This window comes from Spinacia oleracea, chromosome 2, assembly GCF_020520425.1.
Source record: "Spinacia oleracea cultivar Varoflay chromosome 2, BTI_SOV_V1, whole genome shotgun sequence".
Classification (NCBI taxonomy): Eukaryota; Viridiplantae; Streptophyta; class Magnoliopsida; order Caryophyllales; family Amaranthaceae; genus Spinacia; species Spinacia oleracea.
In genome coordinates, this window is record NC_079488.1 from 45,901,301 (window position 1) to 45,913,191 (window position 11,891).

Here is an 11,891-nt window from a genome sequence, read left to right on the forward strand (position 1 = left end):
TTCACGCCCACCTTTTCCTTCCTCCACAACACACTCACGTAACTTCCTTCCTATCACCAAGGCCTCACCTATGTCAACACAAACATGCCCAAACTCATCAAAGAAAACGCAAGACAGACCCAAACAACCACAAACAAAGCCCTCCAAATGCAAATTACGGATCAAAGCTTCACACAATTCAACACCAATTGTCCTCATCAATGAACCCTAGTCCGCATTATCTTGATCAATCCCATACCCCGACGACTCCAGATTCAATAACCCATTATTCATTTTCTCAAATACAGAGACCCTTCATTTTCCACATCAAGCCACAACCCAAGAACATTGCACAATCTGGAATTTCTCAACGAAATCCTCGGGAGGGAACTTATTTCGTTTCTTTTATCAACATTCATCCAACTAACAATACTCATAATTTTGCCCATATAGTTGTACTCCAACAATTGATCATTCAACTAAAACTGTCCAATTTTAACAAGACCCACCACCTGATTTTCGACTAAACGACACCGCATAATTGCGGACGGCAAACTCAAATCCATAAAAGTTGAACCAATTCTAATCCTACCAGTAGTAGTAACCAATCCATCCTCCATCGAAACCGCACCATCGGGCAGAATCTAGTCCTTCCAAGCAACATAGAGCTTCTCCGACCATATTCGCGGCGAAAAACGATTTCTTGGAGAGGAATTGACATTGAGTAGCGGGATGTTGGCATTTTCCTTTAGGGGTTTTGAGTTGGGGTTTTGTTCTTGAAGGAGGAGAGAGAAACGGAGAAGGTCGATGTTCTTGGGGAGAGCAGTGGGGCCCTGCGCATAGGAGGGCGGAGGAGATGAAGGTGTGCGAGGATTGAGGAAGGTTGAAGAATAGGGGAGAGGAGAGAGAGAAGTTGGGAAGTTTTTTTTTTTTTTGGAATTTCTGTCACATTTTTTGCCTAAATCGGGTCAAATAAGAATTAAGGGCAAATTGGTAAAACACAACTAACGGCAAGCTAACGCCCGTTAAATCCAGGTGTATTTAATGAACAATACGGAATTATAGGGGTATTCTATGAATTTTGAAACGCGCAGGGGTATTTGGTGCATTATTGCAAACCTCAGGGGCATTTCATGAAAAAATCGATATTTATATCATTGTTATTATTATTATTATTGTTATTATTATTATTATTATTATTATTATTATTATTATTATTATTATTATTATTATTATTATTATTATTATTATTTTGTTACTATTATTGCTTTAATAAAAAAGAATATTGTTGTCGGTGCAATAAATCTATTATTAAAGGCATAAAAAAATATTAAGAGATTATAACTGGTCTAGATATCGACTATGTATAGATTATGTTCAGATCTGAATCGATCTGCAAAAATCATGTCCATATCAGAGCTGGTCTGTAAAGATCATGACCAGATCATAACTAGTCTGTACAGATCATGACCAGATCAGAACTGATCTATACAGCTCATGTCCAGATTAGAATTGATATGTACAGATCATGTCCAGATCAGAACTGATATGTACAGCTTGTGCAGACATAACTGATATGTACAGATCATGTCCAGATCAAAACTGATCTGTACAAATCATGTCCAGATCTGAATTGATATACACAGATCATGTCCAGAACAGAATTGATATAGACATATCATGTCCAGATCAAAATCGATTTGTCAAGATCAGAACCCATATGTGTAGATCATAACCAATATATTCAAATCGATCTATCTATTTCATGTCTAAATTTGTACTGATCTGCCAAGATCCTGTCCATATCGAAACCCATATGTCCAAATCATGTCCCGTATGTCCATAACATGTCCAAATTTGAATCGATCTATTTCGATCACAACCGATCTGTCTAGATCATGTCTAAATCAGAACTTATCTGTACAGATCATGTCCAGATCAAAACTGCTATGTATTGATCATGTCCATATCAGAATCGATCTGTCCAGATCATATCCAAATCAGAACCGAACTTGTACATATCATCCCCAAATCAGAACAAATATATATGTACAGATAATATCCAGATCAGAATTTATATGTCTAGATCATAACCAATCTATTTAGATCATGTTTAGGCCTATCTAAAGTAATAGTTAAATCACGAGTAAAGTCAAATAAATAATAATAATATTATAAATTTTTGTAACATTTATTTTACACGTAAGTCGTTTAATAGTAATAAATGTAGATTTTTGTTTAAACTTAATTCTGAAAAATCAAATCAGATCAGATCAGACCAGAAAAAATAAATTCAGATCAGATTAGATTAAAGAAAATTAAGTTCAGATCAAATCAAATCAGGAGAAATAAAGTGAACTAAACGGGGTTTAAGAAAGTTTACTCAAGTCCAAGCCTCCAAGGTTCTTTTTGATAACCAAGTAGAAAATCAAACCAAAATATGAAAGAGAAAATTGGCCTCAAAATCCGATAGAGGGGGAAAGTTTCCCTCCATTTTGAAATATCTTTCCTTAAACTTACATCAAACGAAAAATGGCGGCAATTTGAAAATTAGGGAAATGTTCATACAAATACCACCATTTCTCACTCAGCCACTCTATCTAAAATTCCGACAAAACCAATCTACAGCGACCTAGTAATCCCTCCGCCGCACACGACTTTCCTTGGCGGGTCGTCAGCTTGTCGCCGCCACTTCCGCCGCGCTTCTCTCACTGTCCAAGTGCTGGGGTTTTGCTTATGATAAAGTAAGATTACCCTTTTTGTTCGAATAGGATAACCTGGAATTCATTCCAATTACTATTGAAAAAAAATTGGATCTTGATTTTTATTCTTTGCTGCTGCTTCCTGCTGGGTGTTAAGATTTGGATTTGGCTTTTCTTAGTTCTCTCATTTTTATTGATTTTTATTATGGGTTGTCTTGCTTTGATTTTTTATGCTGATATTTACCAGTATTGATTTCGTTGATTGTTGGTGTTGATTTGGTGGACGAGTTGCTCTGTGATAGTTTTATGATTTGTGGGGTTGTTTTGTTTGTGTGATTGTAGTAGTATATTTGATTTGGGGGGATCGAGTGGTGGGGTTGCTGGATTGGGGTGTTCTAATTAGGTTTTAGATGCATTATAGTGAATTGTTCCATTTCAATTTATTCAAAGATCAGAGATGACTTTTGGTCCTGTTTGAGAGGTAGTGTGATGACTGATGAGTTCCGGCTACAAATAAAGGGTGAATTGAGTTTTTGAATCGATGACTCAATGGGTTTTGATAGTTGATTAGGTTCAAATGTCTATAGTGTGACGATTTCTGCTACAAATAAAGGTAAATTGAGTTGTTGAACCGATGACTCAATGGGTTTTGATAGTTGATAAGGTTTAGGTGTATATACTTTTGATTCGATGGTGTTGTTTATTTCGGCTTCATGGGTGTGTTCAGGTGTAGGGTGGTTTACATATATGATTGTAATGAGTTTTGATCTCATGTACATCACGGTTAACGAGCTTTAGCTCTTTTCATTATAATTCTATAACTATTTAAATATAAAAAGAAGAGAATGTGGTTATTTGTAAACGATGATTGTCAAACAGTATTGTGATATAGTATTGTGATATGAGAAATGCTAGAACACACCAGAGGAAGCAAATGATTGTAATCCAAGTTGTAACATGGTATATTGGTATTGGACTTAGTATTTTGCTTTGTGATTGGTCTATTTGTTATTGTAATTTCTGAATGTCCATATTTTTATGTTTATTCTCATAACTTAAATGTTAACAATAACACCTGATAAGTAGTGACTAATCATGCACGTAACTAGCTTAATACTAAGAGATCGAAGCCAATGGCTAAGCGACCTCTACAACTTTTAGAGAAGGAAACACTTCTTCCTTTGTACATTTATGGGAGTGTTATATGTGATTAAGTTGTAATTTCTTTGCAATACCCCTTTCATCAATGCCTTGTATCCTTTCCTGTGCGCCATTACCTCATTTGCAACTACTTTGCTATTTTAGGCTTATTTATTCATTTTTTGGAGCATGATACATTAATAGCAAAAAGATGCACTCTTTACTTTGCATGGGTTTAAAATCGATTGCACTATCATGCTTTCACAGTTGCCTCTCTTTATGCTTGTAGTATTAATAGTTTTGAGTATGTGCTTGATCTCATATTTGTCAAAGATGGTATCTTGTCAAGGATATTTATAAGGTACCTTTTTAGGTAGTTATTGTCAATAGGTGTGCGTTAGTTGTGATTCAATATCTTTATTTTTTCAGGAATGGGGACGAAAAATAATGCAAGTGTCGAAGATGTGGCTTTTGATGATTCTAAAGCAGATGAGTCTAGTATAAAAGCCTCAAAAGGGAAACAAAAAAAGAGAGATAGAAATGAGACTAATGGAGAAAATGCGTTGGCTTCTCGGAGAATGCCAAAGCGTGCTGCAGCATGTTCAAACTTTAAGGAAAAAAATCTTCGTTTATCCGAGAAAGATAACCTTGTGGATACAAAAAGGGTGCCCACTGTTGAAAATGAGATAGCTGCAATTGGCTTGACCACAGGCCACGATGATCCTAGACCCAATCGCCGCCTCATGGACTTCATTTTTCATGATGAAGATGGGAAAGCACAACCGGTGGAGATTCTGGAGGTCATTGACTTGTTTATAACCGGTGTAATCTTGCCACTAGAACCTAGTGGTGACCCGAGTAAAGATAAGGGAGTAAGATGTGAGGGCTTTGGTCGGATTGAAACATGGGATATCTCTGGCTATGAAGATGGTGAACCAACCATTTGGATATCTACAGACATAGGTGATTATGATTGTGGGAAGGCAGCTGCTTCATACAAGAAAATATATGGACTTTTCTACGAGAAGGCACGTGCATGCATTGAAGTATACAAGAAACTGTCAAGGCCTTTAGGGGGTAACCCGGATATAGCTCTTGATGAATTGATTGCTTCACTAGTTCGATCAATGAGTGGCAGTAAAAACTTCCCCCCAGGCGCGTCCATCAAAGAGTTCATTATTTCACGGGGTGAGTTTATTTACAACCAGCTAATTGGATTGGATAATACATCCAACAAGAAAGATCAGATGTTCTCTGATCTGCATGTGCTTGTCACCCTTCGTGATGAGTGTAAAAAGAATATGGCATATGTACAAGAAAACGAGGCTCCTTTTAACCTGGCTACTGGTGGGAGTCTGAAAATTGGGGATGTAGAAAAGAAAAATGAGCCTGAAAAACTTGAGGGTGAAGAGGACGAGGATGCAAAATTGGCCAGATTGTTACAGGAGGAAGAGGAATGGAAGTCTATGAATCAAAGGAAGGGAAGAAGACAAACTGCTTCAAACAAGTACTATATTAAGATTAATGAAGATGAGATTGCTATTGACTACCCACTCCCTGCTTACTACAAACCTAACAATGAAGAGACCGATGAGTACATCATCTTTGACAATGACATGGATGTCACTGATCCAGATCAGCTACCCAGAAGCATGCTTCATAATTGGTCGCTTTATAACTCCGATTCACGATTGGTTTCTTTGGAACTTCTTCCAATGAAGCCTTGTGATGACATTGATGTTACCATTTTTGGATCAGGGATTGTCACAGATGATGACGGAAGTGGTTTTTGTCTTGATGCTGATAATCAATCTTCATCAGCTTCTTCTGAGGCTCAGGATGTGGGTGGAATCCCTGTTTATTTGAGTGCAATAAAGGAATGGATGATTGAGATTGGAGCTTCCATGGTCTTCATATCTATCAGAACAGATATGGCTTGGTAAGTGCATCTTTTCTTATTTGGATTTCAGCTCATATTTTTAAATGATGAGATTCAATAATTTTGTCCTTAAAAGTTATATGTTGTTATCCTTTCATTTGTCCTAGCATCATGTTTCCTAATAGTCCAGTTTTCCAATAAGGATAACATATTTATGTTCACTAATGCTTTCATTAATTGAAAATTCTTCTCCAGCAGAGCTTTCTAGAACCCAAATTTCAGTTTATTGTGGTTTCAAATGCACAAACCAATACTTATCTTTCTTAACAAAATTCTCTTTCCTCTTAGTTTCCTTTCTTGGTTATATTTACTTGAGACACCTCAGGTGGTTTAATTTTGCATTTATTTGGATCTTGTAATATTGTTAAAATGTTAAACAACTGAATCATATTGTCGCTGTCATAAAGAGTTCCTTGCTAGTGTTGTTTTTGCAACTCTCGACTTATGCAGCTATTATCGTAGTGCTTATGAGTTTTGTAACTTGTCTCTACAGGTATAGACTTGGAAAACCATCAAAGCAATACGCTCCATGGTATGAAACTGTTATGAAAACTGCAAGGCTTACTGTTAGCATCATTACACTATTAAAGGAGCAGAGTCGTGTGGCACGTCTATCCTTTGCTGAAATTATCAAAAGACTGGCAGAATTTGGAAAGGACCATCCTGCATTTATATCATCTAATCCAGGTATGGTAGAGCGATATGTGGTGGTCCACGGCCAGATATTGTTGCAACAGTTTGTGGAGTATCCAGATAATACCATCCGGAACTGCCATTTTGTAACTGGACTTTATGACAAAATGATTTCAAGGCATCACACAAAATGGATAGTGAAACAAAAGGCTGTTACAAGGAGAGACACAAACTTGAATCCAGTAGCTAAAATGGTTCCTGTTGCAAAAAGGAAATTAATGCCGGCCACAACTACTAGATTGATCAACAGAATATGGGGAGAATTCTATTCAAATTATTCGCCTGAGGAGTCCAAGGAAGCTGTTGCTGAACTGAAAGAGGAAGAAGTTCTGGAAGAAGAGGAAGAAGAACTGGAAGAAAATCTCGAGGAGGAGCAAGAAGAGACAGTCTCTGTTGAGAAACCCGACAAAACACATAAAGCAGGTCGGAAGAGAAAGGTCAACTGTTCATCCCAGGAAATTAAATGGGAAGGAGAGCCAATTGAGAAAACTTGTGCTAGTCAGACCTTCTACAAACAAGCTAAGGTGTTTGGAGATTCAGTTGTTGTTGGGGGTTGTGTCCTTGTTGAATCAGATGATTCAGTAGAGCTGCCTGCTATCTATTTTGTTGAATATATGTTTGAGAAATCAGGTGGGAAAAAAATGGTCCACGGACGACTGATGCTTAGAGGATCTCAAACACTTCTTGGAAATGCTGCTAATGAGAGGGAGGTGTTCTTGACAGAAAACTGCCTGGACTTCGAATTAGGGGATGTTAAGCAAAGCATACAGATTGAAATTCGCCAGGTGCCATGGGGATATCAACACCGCAAGACTAATGTTATGAATGACAAGATTGACCAGACAAATGCAGAGGAAAGAGAAAGCAAAGGGTTGCCATTAGAATATTACTGCAAAAGCTTCTATCAGCCTGATAAAGGTGCATTCATTTGTCTCCCTAGCAACACAATGGGAAGTGGAAATGGTATCTGTTGTGCTTGCAAAAGTAAAGAGGCCGAGAAGGAGCAAAAGACCCTGAAGGTTTCTAAGACATGCTTTGTTTATGAAGGAGTTGAGTACAGTACTGAGGACTTCTTCTATGTAGCCCCACGATATTTTGCTGAAGATGAGAAAGAGAATGAAAAATTCAAGAGTAGCAGGAATGTGGGCTTGAAACCCTATGTGATTTGTCAGCTTTTGGAGATTCAGATGCCTAAGGCTTCTAAAAAATCTGATCCTGAGTCGATAAAAATTAAAGCACGGCGATTTTTCAGGCCTGAAGACACTTCAACAGAGAAAGCATACCGTTCCGACATTCGTGAGGTAAAGCATAACATATCTGACTATCTGTATTTGTCGTGTCTTGTATATGGTAATAAATATTATTGCTGGCATCAAATCTGGTTTTCATTGTTATTTATGGCTGTGATTGGTATGATTATCCAGTGCATATGCCGGATCTTATGTTTCGTCATATTACTATTTTTGACTTGTGATCTTCATTGTTTTCAAAATACATGTAATGATTCTCCAACTGTTAATTTTCAGGTTTACTTCAGTGAGGAAACACATTTGTTAACTGTAGCTGCTGTCCGAGGGAAGTGTCAAGTCAGAAAAAAGCATGACCTGTCATCATTAAATTACCCTGCTGTCTACGAGCATGTCTTCTTCTGTGAACATCTTTATGACCCTGATAGTGGAGCTATCAAACAGGTGCAACCCTATATACTTTGATTAGATAAACTTAAATAAGCTTCGATTTTGATACATAATACGGAGTACTATGTAATTAAAACATCAATGATCAACCCTAGTTTCAATGTTCTGCTTTTTAAAAAAAGGCTGTGCAACAAGCATGCTAACTTGTTACTTTGCAGCTGCCTAAAAATGTCAGGCTTAACTCAATTGTTGATGAGTCCATTTCAAGAAGGAAAAAGGGAAAGGGTATAGAAGGTGAGGGTAATCATACTGATGAACCCGTCAAACAAAAAGATGAATCTTTAAAGAAGCGGTTGGCCACTCTCGATATATTTGCTGGTTGTGGTGGTCTGTCTGAAGGTCTGGAGCAATCAGGTAGCTGGAATGCACAGTTTTCACAGTGCTAAAACTTACTTGTCAGAGTGCACATTTAACTATGTGTTTGCTTATATAAAATGCTTATTATTGCTTAATAAATTCCATTGTTAACTGCCCGTAGGTGTGTCACAAACCAAATGGGCAATTGAGTACGAAGAACCTGCAGGTGAAGCATTCAAACTCAATCATCCAGGGGCTTCAGTGTTTATAAACAATTGCAATGTGATCCTCAGGTATGCTTGCCTTTTGAGATGCATAACGGATTACATTTTTTTATCAGGGTCTTATTTGGGGTTTTCTGGAGTTGATATTAATTTGAAGCAACTTTTTTCCTCCTGTTTTCTGTTTTTTTTTAATATATATTAAAATCCTTTCTGAATACAATGACCTTCTGGCTTACTCTTGCAGCCTTCCACTAGAGCTTTTCTGCTACAAAAATTATGCTATTTATTTTATGCAAACCATGTTATGCTATTGTGGACAGTGGCATCATATTCTATATGTACTCATTTTAAATGTCTTTTACAGCGCAATCATGTCAGCTTGTGGGGATGAAGGTGACTGTTTATCTACTCCTGAAGCGTCAGAGGGGGCGAAGAAGCTCGATGATAAGGAAATAAATGATTTACCTAGACCTGGGCAAGTAGATTTTATTAATGGAGGGCCACCATGTCAGGTATATGCATGCCTCCTTTCTCTCAACCTTGTTTTCATTTTCCAGTAGTGAGAAATACTAATTATCTCCATTTCATCGTGTTGCAGGGGTTTTCGGGAATGAATAGGTTTAACAAAAGTGCTTGGAGCAAAGTTCAATGTGAAATGATCCTAGCTTTTCTATCATTTGCCGATTATTTCCGGCCTAAATATTTTCTTTTAGAAAATGTGAGGAACTTTGTATCATTCAACAAAGGCCAGACATTTCGTTTGGCCCTGGCTTCTCTTCTTGAAATGGGCTATCAGGTATACTGTATTGTCAAATTTCTATTACAGTAACTTTTTTGGTATCTGAAATGGTAGTAGGTTGCATCTCTGACTTTCCGAGTTATGACTAGTAGAAAGTAGAATGTGTTTCTCAGGAAATGTAATTGGATAGCCAAGATTCTTCCTGTGTGACTTTTTTCTGAAATTATGGTGGTATATTTGTCAGGTAAGATTTGGTATTCTTGAAGCTGGAGCTTGTGGTGTTTCCCAATCACGCAAACGTGCATTTATCTGGGCTGCATCTCCTGAAGAAACACTGCCTGATTGGCCTGAGCCAATGCATGTTTTTGCTGGTCCGGAGCTCAAAGTCAGCAATACTCAGTATGCTGCAGTGCGGAGTACAGCAACTGGTGCCCCCTTTCGTTCAATTACAGTCAGAGATAGTATTGGAGATCTCCCTGCTGTAGGAAATGGGGCTTCTCTAGCGACTATGGAGGTGAGATGCCTTGCTTCTGATTGTTTACCCTTGATTTGAAAACCCACCTTACATTTTTCTCAATTTAATTGATTTATTTCACAGTACAAAAATGAGCCTATATCTTGGTTTCAAAAGATGATCAGAGGGGATATGGTGACTTTAACTGATCATGTATCAAAAGAAATGAACGAGCTAAATGTGATACGTTGTCAAAGAATTCCCAAACGTCCTGGTGCTGACTGGCGAGAACTGCCAGACGAGAAGGTACTTCTCCCATCTGAACTTTTCTATTTAAGCTCCGTTTGGTTTGGTGTAAAACTATTTCAGTGCAAAATGATTTTCCATGGAAAACATTTTACAAGGGAAAACAAAATTCCAAGCTAGTTTTCCTTTGTTTGTTTTTTTAAAAGAAAATGGGAGAAGATGGGGAAGATTGAGGTGAAGAAGGGAGAGGGAGGTAAGTAGGAAAGGTGGAAATGTGGAAAATGGTTTCCCTCCCTCAAATGGAAAAGGTATTTCCACTCTTGAGGGAGTTTATGAAAAATTGTTTTCCATCCCTTGCGAAAACCAAACAAAGTAAAATGATTGGAAAGGCGAAAATCGTTTTCCATGAAAAAGTTTTACACCCTACCAAATGGAGCCTTAGTGATCCGGTTGTTAAAAAGTTACAAATCAATTGTCTTCCTTTTGAGAATATTTCACTGGATTGTTTTCATATATGAAAAGGTGTAACTAAATTATCTGTATTATTGTAATTTATGATTTTGTCATATTTTTTGCATCAGAAAGGCTCAACTAGTGGAACTCCATGTCCTGACAAAAATGATCTTCTCTGCAGGTTAAACTATCTACGGGACAGATGGTTGATTTGGTTCCTTGGTGCCTGCCAAACACCGCGGAAAGGCACAATCAGTGGAAGGGTTTATTTGGAAGGTTAGATTGGGAAGGAAACTTTCCAACATCTATTACTGATCCACAACCTATGGGCAAGGTTGGGATGTGCTTTCATCCTGATCAGGATAGGATAGTCACAGTTCGAGAATGTGCTCGATCTCAAGTAAGTCATTGCCATTATACCTTAGAAAAGAACATTTCTTGTATGGTTTTGATAAATCTGAAACCTCATTGATACTGATGGATTAAAAGCTTATCTAGTTGTTCTGATCAAGTTGTTGGTGATTTAGAAATTAGAAGTATATTAACTTGTATGTCTTACATCTATCTGCAGGGTTTTCCTGATAGCTACAAATTTGCTGGCAATATACAACACAGGCATCGGCAAATTGGTAATGCAGTCCCTCCACCTTTGGCCTTTGCATTGGGTAGGAAACTCAAAGAAGCTGTTCAGAAGAATTGCTGAATCTGACATTACCATGTCAAACTCAGTGGTGGATCTGGTTGCATAAATTTCTTAGCTATACCATTAATAGAGTCCCTAAAAGTTGTAATTACTGCGGGTAATCCTCATAGATAGACACAAATTAAAAACTTTGTATGAATTGAGATGTTGATTTTAGTGAGATGAACGGTCTCCAGCTCGATTGTCAAGCTTATAATGAAATGAATTACGAAGTAGTATGTATTTAGCAGTGAGAAATGTGATCCAATTGATTTTTCCTAATACTATTAGGGCTATGCAAACCAAATTATTAACAGTTACCGTGAAATTTGGGTGGCACTTTTTCCAATCTTAAACCATACCCAAAAGTTAATTTCCGTTTTAATTGGTTAAGTCAGGTGATGGTTAACCACTATATTGTTGTTGACTAGTTAGGGGTTCTTAAGATTACGGTTTGTCCATGATATGCATCAAGAGGTGTTTTACTTGTAATAAAGCAGTAAGATCAAGGATGGCAGAGGATCAATGTTTGTTCAGATTCGAAAAAGAGCAAACCACAAGTTTAACCTCCAAAGCCTTGCAAAGGACTTGACTTATTCTTTTGTTCGCAACTGTAGAGACTGGGTCAGGGATACATACATTAAAG

At 37.5% G+C, this 11,891-nt stretch overlaps 1 protein-coding gene across 1 annotated transcript; it reads left to right on the forward strand.

The window, feature by feature from the left end:
• The first annotated feature begins 2,395 nt into the window (after positions 1-2,395).
• Positions 2,396-11,529, forward strand: LOC110803389 (DNA (cytosine-5)-methyltransferase 1B-like). The gene is made up of 12 exons (XM_022008896.2): positions 2,396-2,723; positions 4,251-5,760; positions 6,254-7,754; positions 7,980-8,144; positions 8,309-8,504; positions 8,629-8,740; positions 9,036-9,183; positions 9,270-9,467; positions 9,655-9,924; positions 10,009-10,170; positions 10,745-10,963; positions 11,135-11,529. The coding sequence occupies exons 2-12, from the start codon at positions 4,253-4,255 to the stop codon at positions 11,264-11,266; spliced, it is 4,611 nt and encodes a 1,536-aa protein (XP_021864588.1). The 5' UTR covers positions 2,396-2,723; positions 4,251-4,252; the 3' UTR covers positions 11,267-11,529.
• The last annotated feature ends 362 nt before the right edge of the window (positions 11,530-11,891 follow it).

Coding starts and splice junctions, on each gene's coding strand:
- LOC110803389 (XM_022008896.2), top strand. CDS start 4,253: ATGGGGACGAAAAATAATGCAAGTGTCGAAGATGTGGCTTTTGATGAT. Junction 7,755..7,979: donor ACCGTTCCGACATTCGTGAG/GTAAAGCATAAC, acceptor GTTAATTTTCAG/GTTTACTTCAGTGAGGAAAC. Junction 9,468..9,654: donor TTCTTGAAATGGGCTATCAG/GTATACTGTATT, acceptor TATATTTGTCAG/GTAAGATTTGGTATTCTTGA.